Genomic DNA, 15323 nt, shown 5'->3' with positions numbered 1-15323 from the left:
GGAAGGAAGGAAGGAAGGAAGGAAGGAAGGAAGGAAGGAAGGAAGGAAGGAAGGAAGGAAGGAAGGAAGGAAGGAAGGAAGGAAGGAAGGAAGGAAGGAAGGAAGGAAGAAAGGAAGGAAGGAAGGAAGGAAGGAAGGAAGGAAGGAAGGAAGGAAGGAAGGAAGGAAGGAAGGAAGGAAGGAAGGAAGGAAGGAAGGAGAAGGAAGGGAAAGAAAGGAAGGAAGAAAGAAAGAAGGGAAGGAAGGAAGGGAAGGGCAAGAGAAAGAAGAGAAAGAAAGAAAAAGAAAGAAAGGAAGGGAGGAAGAAAAGGAGGGAAGGGAGGAAGGGAAGAAAGGAAGGAACAAAGGAAAGAAGAAAGAAAGGAAGAAAGAAAACATTACTGGACTGAGTTCCTTAGGAGTCTTCAGGGAGAGGAGGCTAATTCTTTTTTTTTTGATTTTTGGGCCACACCCGGTAATGCTCAGGGGTTACTCCTGGCTATGTGCTCAGAAGTTGCTCCTGGCTTGGGGGACCATATGGGACACCGGGGGATCAAACCGCGGTCCGTCCGTCCAAGGCTAGTGCAGGCAAGGCAGGCACCTTACCTTTAGCGCCACCGCCCGGCCCCGAGGAGGCTAATTCTTAATGTCTTCCTTTTTTTTTATTTTTTTTTTTTGGTTTTTGGTTTTTGGGTCTCACCCGGCAATGCTCAGGGGTTACTCCTGGCTCCATGCTCAGAAATTGCTCCTGGCAAGCAGTGGGAACCATATGGGACGCTGGGATTCAAACCAATGACCTTCTGCCTAAAAGGCAAACACCTTACCTCCATGCTATCTCTCCAGCCCCTGTTTTTATTGTTTTGAGGGCACATCTGGTGGTATACAGAGGCTAATGCTGGTTTTGTGTTTAGGAGTGACCCCTGGCACTGCTCATAGGACCAAATGTAGTGCCAGAAATTTAAATGAGAGTTTGTTTGATACAAGGAAAGTGCTCTAATCCTATACTATTCTTCTAGCCCCTCACTGAATTTATTAAACTTCTGCCAATTGGCTTGAGTATTTATTACTTCATCTTTTTTCTCTTTCAACATTTTGTGGAATTTTTTAGAATTAGTGTGTGTGTGTGTGTGTGTGTGTTCTCTAATGTTCTATTTATTCTTAATTCTGTTTTTTTTATTTTTATTTTTTTTTTGTTTTTGGGCCACACCCGGTGTTGCTCAGGGGTTACTCCTGGCTGTCTGCTCAGAAATAGCTCCTGGCAGGCACGGGGGACCATATGGGACACCGGGATTCGAACCAACCACCTTTGGTCCTGGATCAGCTGTTTGCAACACAGCTGTGCTATCTCTCCGGGCCCCTTAATTCTGTTTAATTTATTTTACTTTTGGGTCACACCAAGTAGTGCTCAGGACTCCTGACTCTGCTCAGAGATCATTCCTGGAGAAGTACAAGAGACTATATAGGTTGCTTGGTATCAAATCTGGTTAGGTTGCATGCAAGGCAAGCATCTTATCTGCTATGCTCTCTCTCCAGGTTCCCCACCACCACCACCACCTTTTTTAAAGTAAAACCAGGGGCCTGAGAGGTAGCATAGCAGATAAAATGCCTTGCATGTGGCCGGCCAACCCGGGCCAACTTGGATTCAATCCCTGGAATCACTCGGTTCACCGAGTCTGCCGGGAGCGATTTCTGAGCACAGAGCAAGGAGTAACCCCTGAGGGCTGCCATGTATGACCCAAAAACCAAATAAATAAATAAATAAATAAATAAATAAATAAAGTAAAACCAGTTTATGTAGGATATAAAGGGAGGGAAGAACAGAGGTAGACAAAGATCTGTGCTCAAGAGAGAACATTAACTCTCTAAAGTAGAAAAAGAAAGTGCATCTTCCAAGCAGGAATGTGTAGGCTAATTTTCAGAATGTGGAAATGCATCCTAAATAAGAAAGCACTGGGGCCGGAGAGATAGCATGGAGGTAAGACACTTGCCTTGCATGCAGAAGGATGATGGTTCAAATCCTGGCATCCCATATAGTTCCCTGAGCCTGCCGGAGTGATTTCTGAGCGTAGAGCCAGGAGTAACCCCTGAGCACTGCCAGGTGTGATCCAAAAACAAAAACAGAAACAAAAACAAAAACTAAAAAAAAGAAAGCACCCTTGGGGCCAGAGAGATAGCATGGAGGTAGGGCATTTGCCTTGCATGCAGAAGGACGGTGGTTTGAATCCCGGCACCCCATGCCTGTTAAGAGCAATTTCTGAGCACAGAACCAGAGCCAGGAGTAACCCCTGAGCACTGCCGGGTGTGACCCATAAACCAAAAACAACAACAACAACAACACTGCTGGAGCAATGTACTCCAAGTACAAGTAGGGTACTTGGGGCCGGGCAGTGGCGCTAGAGGTAAAGTGCCTGCCTTGCCTGTGCTAGCCTTGGATGGACCGCGGTTCGATCCCCCGCTGTCCTATATGGTCCCCCAAGCCAGGAATGACTTCGAGTGCATAGCCAGGAGTAACCCCTGAGCATCACCAGGTGTGGCCCAAATACCAAAAAAAAAAAAAAAAAAAAGACAAGTAGGGTACTTGCCTTGTGCTTGGCTGATCCTGATCCTGGTTTGATCCCTGATACCCTAGAGTCCACTAGGATGATTCCTAATTGCTAAACCAAGAATAATTCCTGGGCTGGAGAGATAGCACAGCGGTAAGGCGTTTTCCTTGCATGCAGAAGGTCGGTGGTTCGAATCCCAGCATCCCATATGGTCCCCTGAGCCTGTTGGGGGCTATTTCTAAGTGTAGAGCCAGGAGTAGCCCCGGAACGCTGCCGGGGTGTGACCCCAAACCCAAACCCCCTCCCAAAAAGAAGAATAATCCCTGAACTTGAACATTTCTGGGTAGGACTAAAAAAACTTAAAAAAAAAAAAAGGTATTTATCTCAAGCAGATGCAGGCAAAGCATTGCTAAGAAAGTACACATTCCAGAAGAGGATTGCATGTGCACTTTAGTCCTGTAGTTATTTTAATAGGCTATACTGTAGTAAGAAAAAAGGAAAGAAAAAGGAGTACAAATGTTCAATACTAGAAAAGTTTTAAGTCTTATCTCAGGTTTACTTTTTTTTTTTTTTTTTTTTTTGGTTTTTGGGTCACATATGCCGGGATTCGAACCACTGTCCTTCTGCATGCAAGGCAACCACGCTACCTCTATGCTATCTCTCCGGCCCCTCAGGTTTACTTTCTTTAATTTTTACTTTGGGGGTGGGGGTTGGGCACCCGGTGACGCTCAGGGGTTACTCCTGCTATGCGCTCAGAAACCGCTCCTGGCTTGGGGAACCATATGAAATGCTGGGGGACTGAACCTCTGTCTGTCCTAGGCTAGTGTGGGCAAGGCAGACACTTTACCACTTGTGCCATCGTTCCAGCACTCCCCGCCTTCTTTTTTTTTTTTTTTTTTTTTTTTTTGGCCACATCTGGTGATGCTCAGAGGTCACTCCTGGCTCTGACTCAGGAATAATTCTTGACAGTTCTCGGGGGACCATATAGGGTGCCAGGAATCAAACCTCTAGATAAGGCCAATGATGTGGATCCAGGGCAAGTAGAGTGTTTACAGTTTCAAATTGTCCATGAGGCACATTGGGGAGGTAACTTGATTTATTTTAGGTGGAAGTGGGTCACTTATAAAGTGCCTCAGCGAATCAGGTTAGGGGAAAGTAAAGTGTAAACTCTGTGTGTTTAGGGAATTAATAGGGTATGTCCTCTGTGTGATTAGGGGAAAGCAGGGTCCTTTGTGTGTTTAGCTACCTCTCCCTGTTTTTTTTTTTTTTTTTTTTTTTTTTTTTTTTTTTAATTTTTTTTGTTTTTGGGTCACACCTAGCGCTGCTCTGAGTTACTTCTTGCTCTGTGCTCAGGAGTCATTACTGGCAGTGCTTGGGGGACCATATAGGATGCTGGGGATCCAATCCGGGTTGGCCATGTGCAAGGCAAATGCCCTACCTACTGTACTATAGTTCTACCCACCATCATCTTTCCCTTTTCTGTTTGCTAAACACAAGAAATTGCGATGGGCTTGATAGGCCACGCTCTCCTTATGTCCTACTTTCTCCACAAGAGTCAGGATTGAAGAATCAGTACCAGCGTTACCAACATCATGGGTGAGTAGATCTATTATGCCTAAAGCAGAGCTTATTGGAAAGTGGTGAAAGTGACTGTTATTGATACTTACCTGGCAGGGGAGATACCATAATCACAAAGGTGGTTTCCCCAGGGCGAGGCTAATTTGTGGTAGTGGGGGACTGCGTTTGTGCTCACCCCTGATTTTTTTTCCTTCATAACAATAGACTTGGGCCCAGAGAGATAGCACAGCAAGCCTTGCAAGCAGCCGATCCAGGACCTAACTAAGGTGGTTGGTTCGAATCCCAACATCCCATATGGTCCCCCATGCTTGCCAGGAGCTATTTCTGAGCAGACAGCCAGGAGTAACCCCTGAGCACCGCCGGGTGTGGAAAAAAAAAAAGAAAGTGATTGTTATTTTACATAGACACAGTAAGAGCTGAGATAACTTTTTTTGTTTTTGTTTTTGTTTTTGGGTCACACCTGGCAGTGCTCAGGGGTTTCCCCTGGCTCTATGCTCAGAAATTCCTCCTGGCAGGCTCTGAGGACCATTTGGGATGCTGGGAATCAAACCACCATTCTTCTGCATGCAAGGTAAACACCCTGCCTTCATGCCATCTCTTCGATCCCAAGAGATAATAACTTTTAACCTAGATTTAGATTACAGCAAGATGGCCTTTCCAGAAAGCATTTGGTCATATTTTTCAACTGTAGGCTTCAGCCTTTTAGTTTGATAACCCTAGAGGGTCCTTCTTCTAGGTCTTGGGGAAAGTAAAGGCTCCCTTTCCCCCATTTTCTTTTAGTTAGTGACTGTTATTTTGAGATCACGCTTGAGCTCTTGGGATCTCTCATGTTCCATATTATTGCCAAGGTGGCACAAGGCCTGGCCCAGTTCCATTTGATGCCTTCAATGGAACCCATATTTGAGGTGTTAGGATGAAACGTCAATTTCAGAGTGACTGAGGCTTAAATCAAACCAATATGACAAATATTAAAGGTTTGTAAGACCCATCTGCAACATTTGGATTTTGGAGTTCCTAAGGCTAAAGATGGAACTTCCATACCATCTTTCAGGAAGATATCCCATTTTACTGAGTCTTTGCAAAAAAGGATATTGCCACAAAGTAAGAAATATGTCAAAAGACCCACGGGTGGGGGAACTTTGGACAGTGAATTGGTATAGGCAGTATGCTTATATGGGAAAGAAAGAAGGCCTATGGAGGTATACTATTAGTGAACCTGGTGTTGTACCTATCCCTCAGTTGTTGCTATTTTTTGCGGGGAGATCACACCCGGGGGTACTCAGGGGTTACGCCTAACTCTGCGCTCAGAAATCGCTCCTGGCAGGCTCAGGGAACCATATGAAATGCCTGGAATTCAACCAGGATCTGTCCTGTATTGGCCATGTGCAAGGCAAATGCCCTACCACTGTGCTATTGCTCTGGCCTAGTTGTTGCTATTCTTTTTTTTTTTTTTTTTTTTTTTTTTTTGGTTTTTGGGCCACACCCGTTTGACGCTCAGGGGTTACTCCTGGCTATGTGCTCAGAAATCGCCCCTGGCTTGGGGGGGACCATATGGGACGCCGGGGGATCGAACCGCGGTCCTTCCTTGGCTAGCGCTTGCAAGGCAGACACCTTACCTCCAGCGCCACCTACCCGGCCCCAGTTGTTGCTATTCTTTACTTTCCTGATTCACTGACATAATAGCGACTTTGTGCTCCAGAAATACACACAAACCCAGATAGGCTGCCTGCAAGGCAAGGGTCTTACCCTATGCTATCTTTCCAATCTCTTCTGTTCATTTTTTCCAAGAAACGTTATTTATTTATTTATTTATTTATTTATTTATTTATTTATTTATTTATTTATTTTTGGTTTTGGGGCCACACCCGGCGGTGCTCAGGGGTTACTCCTGGCTGTCTGCTCAGAAATAATTCCTGGCAGGCATGGGGGACCATGTGGGACACCAGGATTCGAACCAACCACCTTTGGTCCTGGATTGGCTGCTTGCAAGGCAAACGCCACTGTGCTATCTCTCCGGGCCCGTTTTTATTTATTTTTTTGGTCACATCTGGCAGCACTCAGGGGTTCCTCCTGGCAGGCTCAGGGGAACATATGGGATGCCGGGATTTAAACTTTTGCATGCAAGGCAAACGCCTTCCCTCCATGCTATCTCTCCGGCCCCAAGAAACTTTATTTTATTTTTTATTTTTAATTTTTTTAATTTTTTTATTTTGAATTATGAGAACAAAAGATGCAAAGAAAGAGGACAAGGTAAAGTTACAGTGGAAGGACAATCACCCATAACATAATTCTCAGAAGAAGTCCCCTTGCTGATATCTTAACTTTGAACTTTCAGCCAAAGAAAGTTAAGATAAGATAAAACAGGGGCCGGGCGGTGGCGCTAGAGGTAAGGTGCCTGCCTTGCCTGCGCTAGCCTAGGACGGACCGCGGTTCGATCCCCCGGCGTCCCATATGGTCCCCCAAGCCAGGAGCAACTTCTGAGCGCATAGCCAGGAGTAACCCCTGAGCGTCACCGGGTGTGGCCCAAAAACCAAAAAAAAAAAAAAAAACAGATAAAATAAAACAGAATCCATGTGCGATTATTTTGTCCCTCGAGTCCCAAGATTGTAGCACATTATAATATTTCTTAACAGCACACAAGGCAATCCAAAGCCATCAAACTTACGTAACTCCTTTAACATTAGAGGCATAGTATTTTTTACATTTCCATGTACATGAATATTAGCTTAAGTTAACCTCAAATTTTAAGTGGGTGCGTTTTAAGGATTAGAGTCAAAGGAGCACAGTAGAAACGTTGTTAGAGTGGCAATTGTTGTTTGCATAGGCCCACCAAAATATGAGAGGCATGGAAAGGAATAACCTTGGCCTAAATACAAAGAGATCCTACCCCTGAAGTTTCCTGGCATAAGACCAGCTCTAGGCTTCAGGCAAGTTATCATCCGATCCAAGACATTGTCCGTAGTGCCAACACACTTTTCACACAGTCTCTGTTGTTGGTATCATGTTTCTGTATTAAAGATTCTGGAATCTGCATGTCCTACATTGAAGTCATGATGTGGAGTGTCTTCTCGTTTCACCTCACCATGAAAGGGAAATGCAGGAAGCCCTTTCCTGTAAGCAGGTTGTTGTTGTTAAGTCTTCTCAGTGTTAAGGGAAGTCTCTTTTGAGCAGGACGATGTCTGAGCAGTGGTAGGGTCTTCCGTGGTAGAGGATTGCTTCCAGGTGATGTTATAGACAAACCTCACAATTAAGGGGCAATACAGCAAGCCCTGTCCAGTAAGCAGGTCATTGTTCTTGTTGTCTTCTCAGTGTTAAGGGGTGAAGAAACTTTATTTTTGATGGATTGGGTAGCTTGGTGTTTTGGGCCATGCCCAGTGGCTTTCAGGACTTATTCCTTATGTTGCTCTCAGGAATCTTTTTTTTTTTTTTTTTTTTTTTTGGGTTACACCCAGTAGTGCTTGGGGTTACTCCTGGTTTGCACTCAGAAATCACTCCTGGCAGGCTTGAGGGATCATATGAGATGCTGGAATCCAACCCAGGCTGGTTGGGTGCTAGGCAAATGCCCTACTCCTGTGCTATCTCTTCAGTTCTGGAATCATCACGCTTGATGGGCTCAGGGCAGCATTGGGGTGTCTGGGATCAACCCTAAGTGCAAGGCAAATGCTTTCCCACTATACTATCACGTTGGCTCAAATACTAGATATAAAGGCTGGGAGATGGAGAAAAGGACTGAAGTACAGGCTTTGAATGTAGTTTCTATTGTTAGCACCATGTGGGTGCCAGCAACATTCTCAGCTCTTGGCATTACATTTTAAATTTCTACTGTGTGCGTTCATGCATATGTGTTCCCTCCACTGGACTATATGAAATAAAATCCTAAGTCTTATTCCTGCGCTGATTCCCAGAACCTAGCACATAAAGAGACATGAATCTTGTCCTTTATATTTTAATTTAAAATTTTTTTTTGTTTTTGTTTTTGGGCCACACCCGGTGACGCTGCTCAGGGGTTACTCCTGGCTATGCGCTCAGAAGTCGCTCCTGGCTTGGGGGACCATATGGGACACCGGGGGATCGAACCCCGGTCCGTCCAAGGCTAGCACAGGCAAGGCAGGCACCTTACCTCTAGCGCCACCGCCCGGCCCTATATTTTAATTTAATTTAAATTAATTTTTTTGGGGGCCACTCCTGGTGGCGTTCAGGTGTTACTTTTGGCTCTAAGCTCAGAAATTACTCCTGGCAGGCTCATCCCATATGCTGGAAATTGAACCTGGGTCTGTCCTGTGTGGGCTGCATGCAAGGCAAACGCCCTACTGCTATGCTCTCTGGTCCCTTATTTTTTTTTTTTTTTTTGGTTTTTGGGCCACACCCGGCAGTGCTCAGGGGTTACTTCTGGCTGTCTGCTCAGAAATAGCTCCTGGCAGGCACGGGGGACCATATGGGACACCGGGATTCGAACCAACCACCTTAGGTCCTGGATCAGCTGCTTGCAAGGCAAACGCCGCTGTGCTATCTCTCCGGGCCCCCCTTATTTTTTTTAACTTTATTTATTGATTGATTGCTTGATTAGTTTTTGGGCCACACCCGATGGTGCTCAGGGGTTGCTCCTGACTCTGCATTCAGAAATCGCCTCTGGCAGGCTGGGGCCCACATAGGATGCCAGAACCAAACCAAACCGGGTCCTTCCTGGGTCGGCCTCACGCAAGGCAAACACCCTACTACTGTGCTGTCTCTCTGTCCCTTCAGCCCTCCGGCCCTCCAGCCCCTAATTTTAATTTTTTGGCCACACCCAGTGACGCTCAGGGGTTAGTCCTTGCTATGAGCCCAGAAAGCGCTCCTGGCTTGAGGGATCTTATGGAACACTGGGGAATAGAACCTCGGTCTGTCCTAGGTTAGCCACGTGCAAGGCAAACGCTCTACCACTTGCGCCTCTGCTCCAGCCCCTTTAATTTTTGTTTTTGCAGCCACACTTAATAGTACATCTCTCCAGTTTCATCTTTAAAAAAAAAACATTTGGGAGGGAACAAAGAGAAAGTATAGTAGGTAGAAAACTAACTGACTAGTGTTTGATCCCTGGCATCCCATCTGGTTCCCCCAAGCACTGCCAGGAGTGATTCCTGAGTGCAGAGCCAGGAGTAACCTCTGAGCATCACCAGGACTGGCCCCAAAACAAAAAATAAATCTTTAAACTTGGGAAGACTTTTTTTTTTTTTTGGTTTTTGGGTCACACCTGGCAGCGCTCAGGGTTACTTCTGGCTCTATGCTCAGAAATTGCCCCTGGCAGGCTCAGGGGACCATATGGGATGCCGGGATTCGAACTATTTTCCTGTGCATTCAAGGCAAACGAGCTACCTCCATGCTATCTCTCTGGCCCCAGGAAGACATTATTAATAACATTGTAAACCACAGAATCTTTTTATTTTTCTTTTTTGGTTTTTGGGTCACATCGGCAGCACTCAGGAGTTACTCCTGGCTCCATGCTCAGAAATCACTCCTGGCAGGCTCCGGGGACTATCTGGGATGCTGAAATTAGAACAATGGGCCATCTGCATGCAAGGCAAATGCCCTACCTCCATGCTACCTCTCCGGTCCCCTTTTTTTAAATAATGTTTTTTATTTATTGATAAAAATGCATCACATAGTTGACATAACCAATCATAATACACTTGTTTTGGGAAGACCAAAAACAGCATAATTAAAAGAAATAGAAAATTGAAAGAAAAACTAAAGAGATGGAAGAGAAAGGAAAAAAATGTTCAGTAGCAAATATATATATATATATATTTTTTTTTTTTTTTTGGTTTTTGGGTCACACCTGGCAGTGCTCAGGGGTTATTCCTGGCTCCAGGCTCAGAAATTGCTCCTGGCAGGCACAGGGGACCATATGGGGCGCCGGGATTCGAACCGATGACCTCCTGCATGAAAGGCAAACGCCTTACCTCCATGCTATCTCTCCGGCCCCGCAAATATATTTTTGAAAATTATTGAATCACTAATGAACTCATTAAAGCACTAGTAGAAAGTTTAGTAAGCTCTTATTATTTTATTTTTAAAGGATGAGAGTTAAAAAAATACACAGTAAAAATGGTGTGAATGGTAATTGTTGTTTGTACAGGCCCAGCAAAATATGGTGGAAATAGAAGGGAAAAGTCTTGGCCTAAATTCAAGGAGACCTTACCCCTGAAATTTTCTGGCATAAGACCAACTCAGGGCTCCAGACATACTAGGCTGTCCAACCCCTGAGTCATTCTCTGTGGTCCTGGTAAACTTTTTTTTTTTTTTGCAGATTTGCTGTTGTTGGTGTCAGGTTTCTGTAGTTAAAGATTCTGGTTTCTGTGCATCTTCTTCATCGAAGTCATGAAGATGTTGAGCGTCCTGTAGTTTCACTTCACCATTAGTGAGCAATGTGGAGAGCCCTGCTCTGCAAGCAGGTTGTTGCTGTTACTAAGTCATCTGGTTGCTAAGAGAACCCTCTTTGGAGTAAGTCCATACCAGGGCAGCAGTAGGGTCTTCCTTGGTAGAAGTTTGCTTCCTGGTGATTAAACCACAGAATCTTAATAACATTATTTAAAAATAAAATAAAACATTGGATAGTACCATGAGTAGGCACTCATCTTGCATGTGGCTGACTGGGTTCAAACCCTAGCAGACCATATGGTTCCCCGAGTCAGTCAGGTGTAATCTCTTTGTGTAGGACAAGACAAATGCCCTACCAGCTACACTATCACTCTGGCTCTGTGATACACACTTTCTTACTTCAAGATGCACTTCCCTAGAATGAGGAAATGATCCTCATTGGGATTTGTCCTTGTACTTTTTCCCATTCATACACACACACACACACACACACACACACACACACACACACACACACACACACACACATATATATATATATATATATATATATATATATATATATTTGTTTTTTGGAGGCCACCCCAGTGGTGCACAGGGGTTACTACTAGCTCTGCACTCAGAAATTGCTCCTGGCAATCTCCAGAGACCATATGGGATACCAGGAATTGAACCCAGCCCATTCTGGGTTGGCCGTGCACAAGACAAACACTCTACTACTGTGCTATCTCTCCCGCCCCATTGAGCACATATTTTTCTTTTTCTTCTTTTATTTCCTGAATAAACTTGTTTTACTGCAAACACACACACACACACACACACACACACACACAGAATTATCTTGACCAGTTAGATTATTCAAAGGACTTTGGGGCTGGAGAGATAGATAGAGGTAGGTGTTTCCCTTACAGACAGTCCCCAGGTTCAAGCTCAAGCACCCCATATGGTTCTCTCTGCTCCCCACTCCCAGCCCTGATAGGAATGATTCTAGGGTGCATAGCCAGAAGTAACTATTTTTTTTTGGGGGGGCTCACACCTGGCAGCGCTCAGGGGCTACTCCTGGCTCTATGTTTAGAAAATGCCCCTGGCAGGCTTGGGGGACCATATGGGATGCCAGGATTTGAACGACCACCCTTCTGCATACAAGGCAAATGCCTTACCTCCACGCTATCTCTCCGGTCCCCAGAAGTAACTCTTGACCGAACACCAAACAAAACTAAAAAGACTTCTTGAACTCTTTACACTGAGAGGTCCCAGATTTTATGTCCAGGCATTGCATAATGCCTGAAGTACACTCCATTGTCTCCCCAATAAAAGTTTAGAGAGATTCTATTTAACTATTACACTTTTAGGTGTGCATCTCAGGGAAATATTACAGGTTTCCAAGGAGATGTGAACAGGGATGTTCATTAAGAGTCATTTGAATAACAGAAAATAGAAAACAGCTCAAATATTTATCTCTAAGGAAACATAAATAGAATCGACATAACTGGATAGAATTTTAAGAACGAAAGGCAATGCATCAAACTATGTAACATGGAAAAAACTCTAGATAACAATGGGTGAAAGACAAATTACTGAACCATAGTTATAAGGTTACCATTTTTATTTTTGTATTTTGATTTTGGCAACAGTTAGCAATAATGCTCAGGGTCTGGTTTTGCACTCAGGAATTACTAGTCCTCATGGGCTGGAGAGATCGGTAGGGTGTTTGCCTTGCATGCAGCCGACCCAGGATGGACAGTATTTTTAATCCCTGTATCCCATATGGTCCCCTGAGCCTGCCAGGAGCGATTTCTGAGTGTAGAGCCAGGAGTAACCCCTGACCACTACCGGATGTGGACACCCCCCAAATGAATTAGTCCTGGCAGTGTTCAGGCTCAGGGGATCATATAGAATGCCAATATTCAAACTCAGATTGACCCCATGTAAGGCAAGTACCCTACCACTGTACTATTAATTCAGCCTTTTTATTCAGCAAATAAAGATAAAACCCAATTTTTTTCTTTGCAATGCTCTTTATTAGATATATAATATTTACTATCACTGAGGTGCAGAGGGTAAGACTTGTGCTTGGGAAGATTAAAGTTAGACTCTTTATCTGTGTTATTTTTTTTTCTCTTTTTATCTATATAATTTTCTTTATTTTTTCTTCACTCCACCCTATCTGTGTAATTTTCTAATTTAGTTGTTCTTCTGCCTTCTTCCTCATTCTTCTAGAAAATACCCTTATATTAAAGGTATAATGGGGAGAACTCAGTAAAGTTCATACTTTTCACAACAAATGTGAGGTCTTGAGTTTGGTTTACAGCACCTCTAGAAAAGAGAATTTAGAGCCCAAAAGCTGGTAGTTTTTTTTTTTTTGGGGGGGGGGCCACACCCATTTGACGCTCAGTGGTTACTCCTGGCTATGTGCTCAGAAATCAAGCTAGTAGGTGTTTTTTTTTTTTGGGGGGGGGGCGTCAGGGGAGGCACACCAGCTAGGCTCCTGTCTCTACACTTAGGAAGCACTCCTGGCCGGGCTCGGGGGGAATGTATGGGCTGCTGGAGATAGGCTGCAGCTAGGCAAGGGCCCTCCTACCTTTTGTGTTATCTCTCGGACTCCTGGAGCCAATACATTTTGCTGTTTTTAGAAGAAATGCCTCCTTAGCTCATAACGGGCTTGAGCTAGGTTTTAATAAAAAGTTAAAATCTAGGATCTTGAACTGTTGTATGTCGATCTTGACAAAACGTTGACGTTTTATTTTGGGTGAGAAGAATGGCACCAATTGCTCTTTTTTGTTTTTGTTTTTGTTTGTTGGGTCACACCCGGCAGTGCTTAGGGGTTCCTCCTGGCTCTATGCTCCGAAATCGCTCCTGGCAGGCTCAGGGAACCATATGGGATGCTGGACTTCGAACCACTGTCCCTCTGCATGCAGGGCAAATGCCTTTCTTTCATGCTATCTCTCTGGCCCCCTTTTCTGTATTTCTTTTTTTTTTTTTCTTTCAATTTTATCTTTTTAATAAAAAATAAACTGTCTGTGGTTGAGTGATAGCACAGCAGGTAGGAGATTTGCCTTGCACACGGTACACCAGGTTTAAACCTTGGCAATCCATTATGGTCTCCTCATCCTGCTAGGAGTGATTCCCTGAGCTCAGTGCTCTGAGCACCGCCAGGTGTGGCTCAAAAACTTAAACAAACAAACAAAAAACTGTAACAAGCATTTTCTGAACCTTAGAACCTTGAAACGGGGAGGAGAGAGGTAGAGAGATGAATTGGGCAAAAAGGAAGTGAGTGACCAAGCCCAGAGCCCCACCAGGTGTATTGCCTCGTAGGTAGGTTTCATTCTGGGTCAGGCCTGAGCAGGAGAAAAGTATCAACATCAGGAAAGTGCTCAGAAGTCCATGGGTCACTCCTGGACCCTCACCCACACAACCTGGGAATGCTGGTGTCCAAGATAGCTGCTGGGCCCCCTGTGCATGTGGGGGAAGGAAGAGTTGGGTCACAGCCAGTGGTGCTCAGGGCTTACTCAGGTGTCGAGGGATCACTCCTGGAAGTGCTGGGGGACCTACACGTTGTTGGGGGGATCACACCTAGGTCAGGCACGTACAAGGCAAGCACCTTATCTTTCAGGCCGCCTTTTCTGTATTTCTAAAATTTCCACTCAACAAGCCATTACTAATCTGAGGGCAGGCACTAAAAGCATGCGTTAAATTCTGTCACCCTAAGACTCGATCAAGCCCATCGAGGTCCTCCTGCTATGCTTAGCAGTGAGTCTGAGACACGACGGCCTTCAAACCCCACGCCATTGTCAATTTCACACGGATTCTGGATGCCACTTCCTGCCGTTCGACCTCCCAGTAGTTTGTCCCTCTCGGCGCACCGTCCGCGGCGCCTCGGGGAAGGCGTTTGAGCCCCGCCCCCTGAGCGCGGGACGGCGCGAAAACCCAATTGACTTGGGACTCGCCGAGGCGCGCTCGGGCCGGCTCCGCGTTCGGCCCGGTTCTGGTGCCGGGAGCCGGGGCTCGGCGTTCTCTCCGCCCGGAGGCCTCGCGTGGGGCCTCTCGGGGCTCGTCGGCTGCGCTCCAGGCTGCTCGCTGCCCGCGCTTTCTCTCGCCGGCGCTTCCCGCGTTGCACTCGGCGCAGCTGGGCCCGGCCTCGGTGCCTGCTGGAGGCGGGAAGGCTTCGGGGGGCCCCGAGGCTGCTCCTGGGAGGCCCCGACCCGGCTGGGCACCCCCATGGCCTCGGGCCGGGCCGGGCCGGGTCGGGCCCTGTCCTGAGAGCCGCCGATCGCGGGAACCGGGGAGCATGGTGGGGGTCCTGGCCATGGCGGCGGCCGCTGCACCCCCTCCCGTGGGCGACTACGACGAGGTCGAGGTGAGTGAGCTCGAGCTGCTGCTGTTGTGGAAGGTTTGGGGGTGTGGGAAGGGTAAAACCCCACCAGGAGGGTCCAAGCAGGGCCTCGGAGGCTTCCCCCCCCACACCCGAGTTGTGACACTCGATTGCTGCAGTGGATCGATTTAGGTCCACACAAGTTGGGGGTGTCAGATAAAATGTTTGGGGTGGCAGGAAGGGAAGGGGGGTGTCTTGAAACTGGAACCAGTTTCCGCGTCCAGATGTTCTTTGACATGTCTGAAAGGCACATCAACTCCAGGATCCAGTTGTGAGGTTCACGGTAAGGAATCCTCGATCTGGAGTTCCAGGAGCTCGCCCCCATCGATCTGTTCTAGGAGTTGGCGCTCTGGATGAATGGACTGCTAACGACCGGAATCCAACAGGTTTTCAAATTATTTTTAAATTTATTTCAGTATTTTTTCTAAATTATTTTTCTTAAATCGAATCACCGTGGGATCAACAGTTGCAAAGTTGTCAGTGCCACTTGGAGTTTC

The 15323-nt window shown here is 46.0% G+C and overlaps 1 protein-coding gene across 1 annotated transcript in view; it reads left to right on the top strand.

The window, feature by feature from the left end:
* The first annotated feature begins 14742 nt into the window (after positions 1 to 14742).
* ATAD5 (ATPase family AAA domain containing 5) overlaps positions 14743 to 15323 on the top strand; it is a 49551-nt gene continuing 48970 nt past the window's right edge. Inside the window, 1 exon segment of the mRNA XM_049771166.1 lies at positions 14743 to 14811. Within this exon segment, the coding sequence (XP_049627123.1) occupies positions 14743 to 14811 (69 nt within the window).

This window comes from Suncus etruscus, chromosome 1 (genome assembly GCF_024139225.1).
Source record: "Suncus etruscus isolate mSunEtr1 chromosome 1, mSunEtr1.pri.cur, whole genome shotgun sequence".
NCBI lineage: Eukaryota > Metazoa > Chordata > Mammalia > Eulipotyphla > Soricidae > Suncus > Suncus etruscus.
This window is presented reverse-complemented; position numbering and strand designations above follow the sequence as displayed.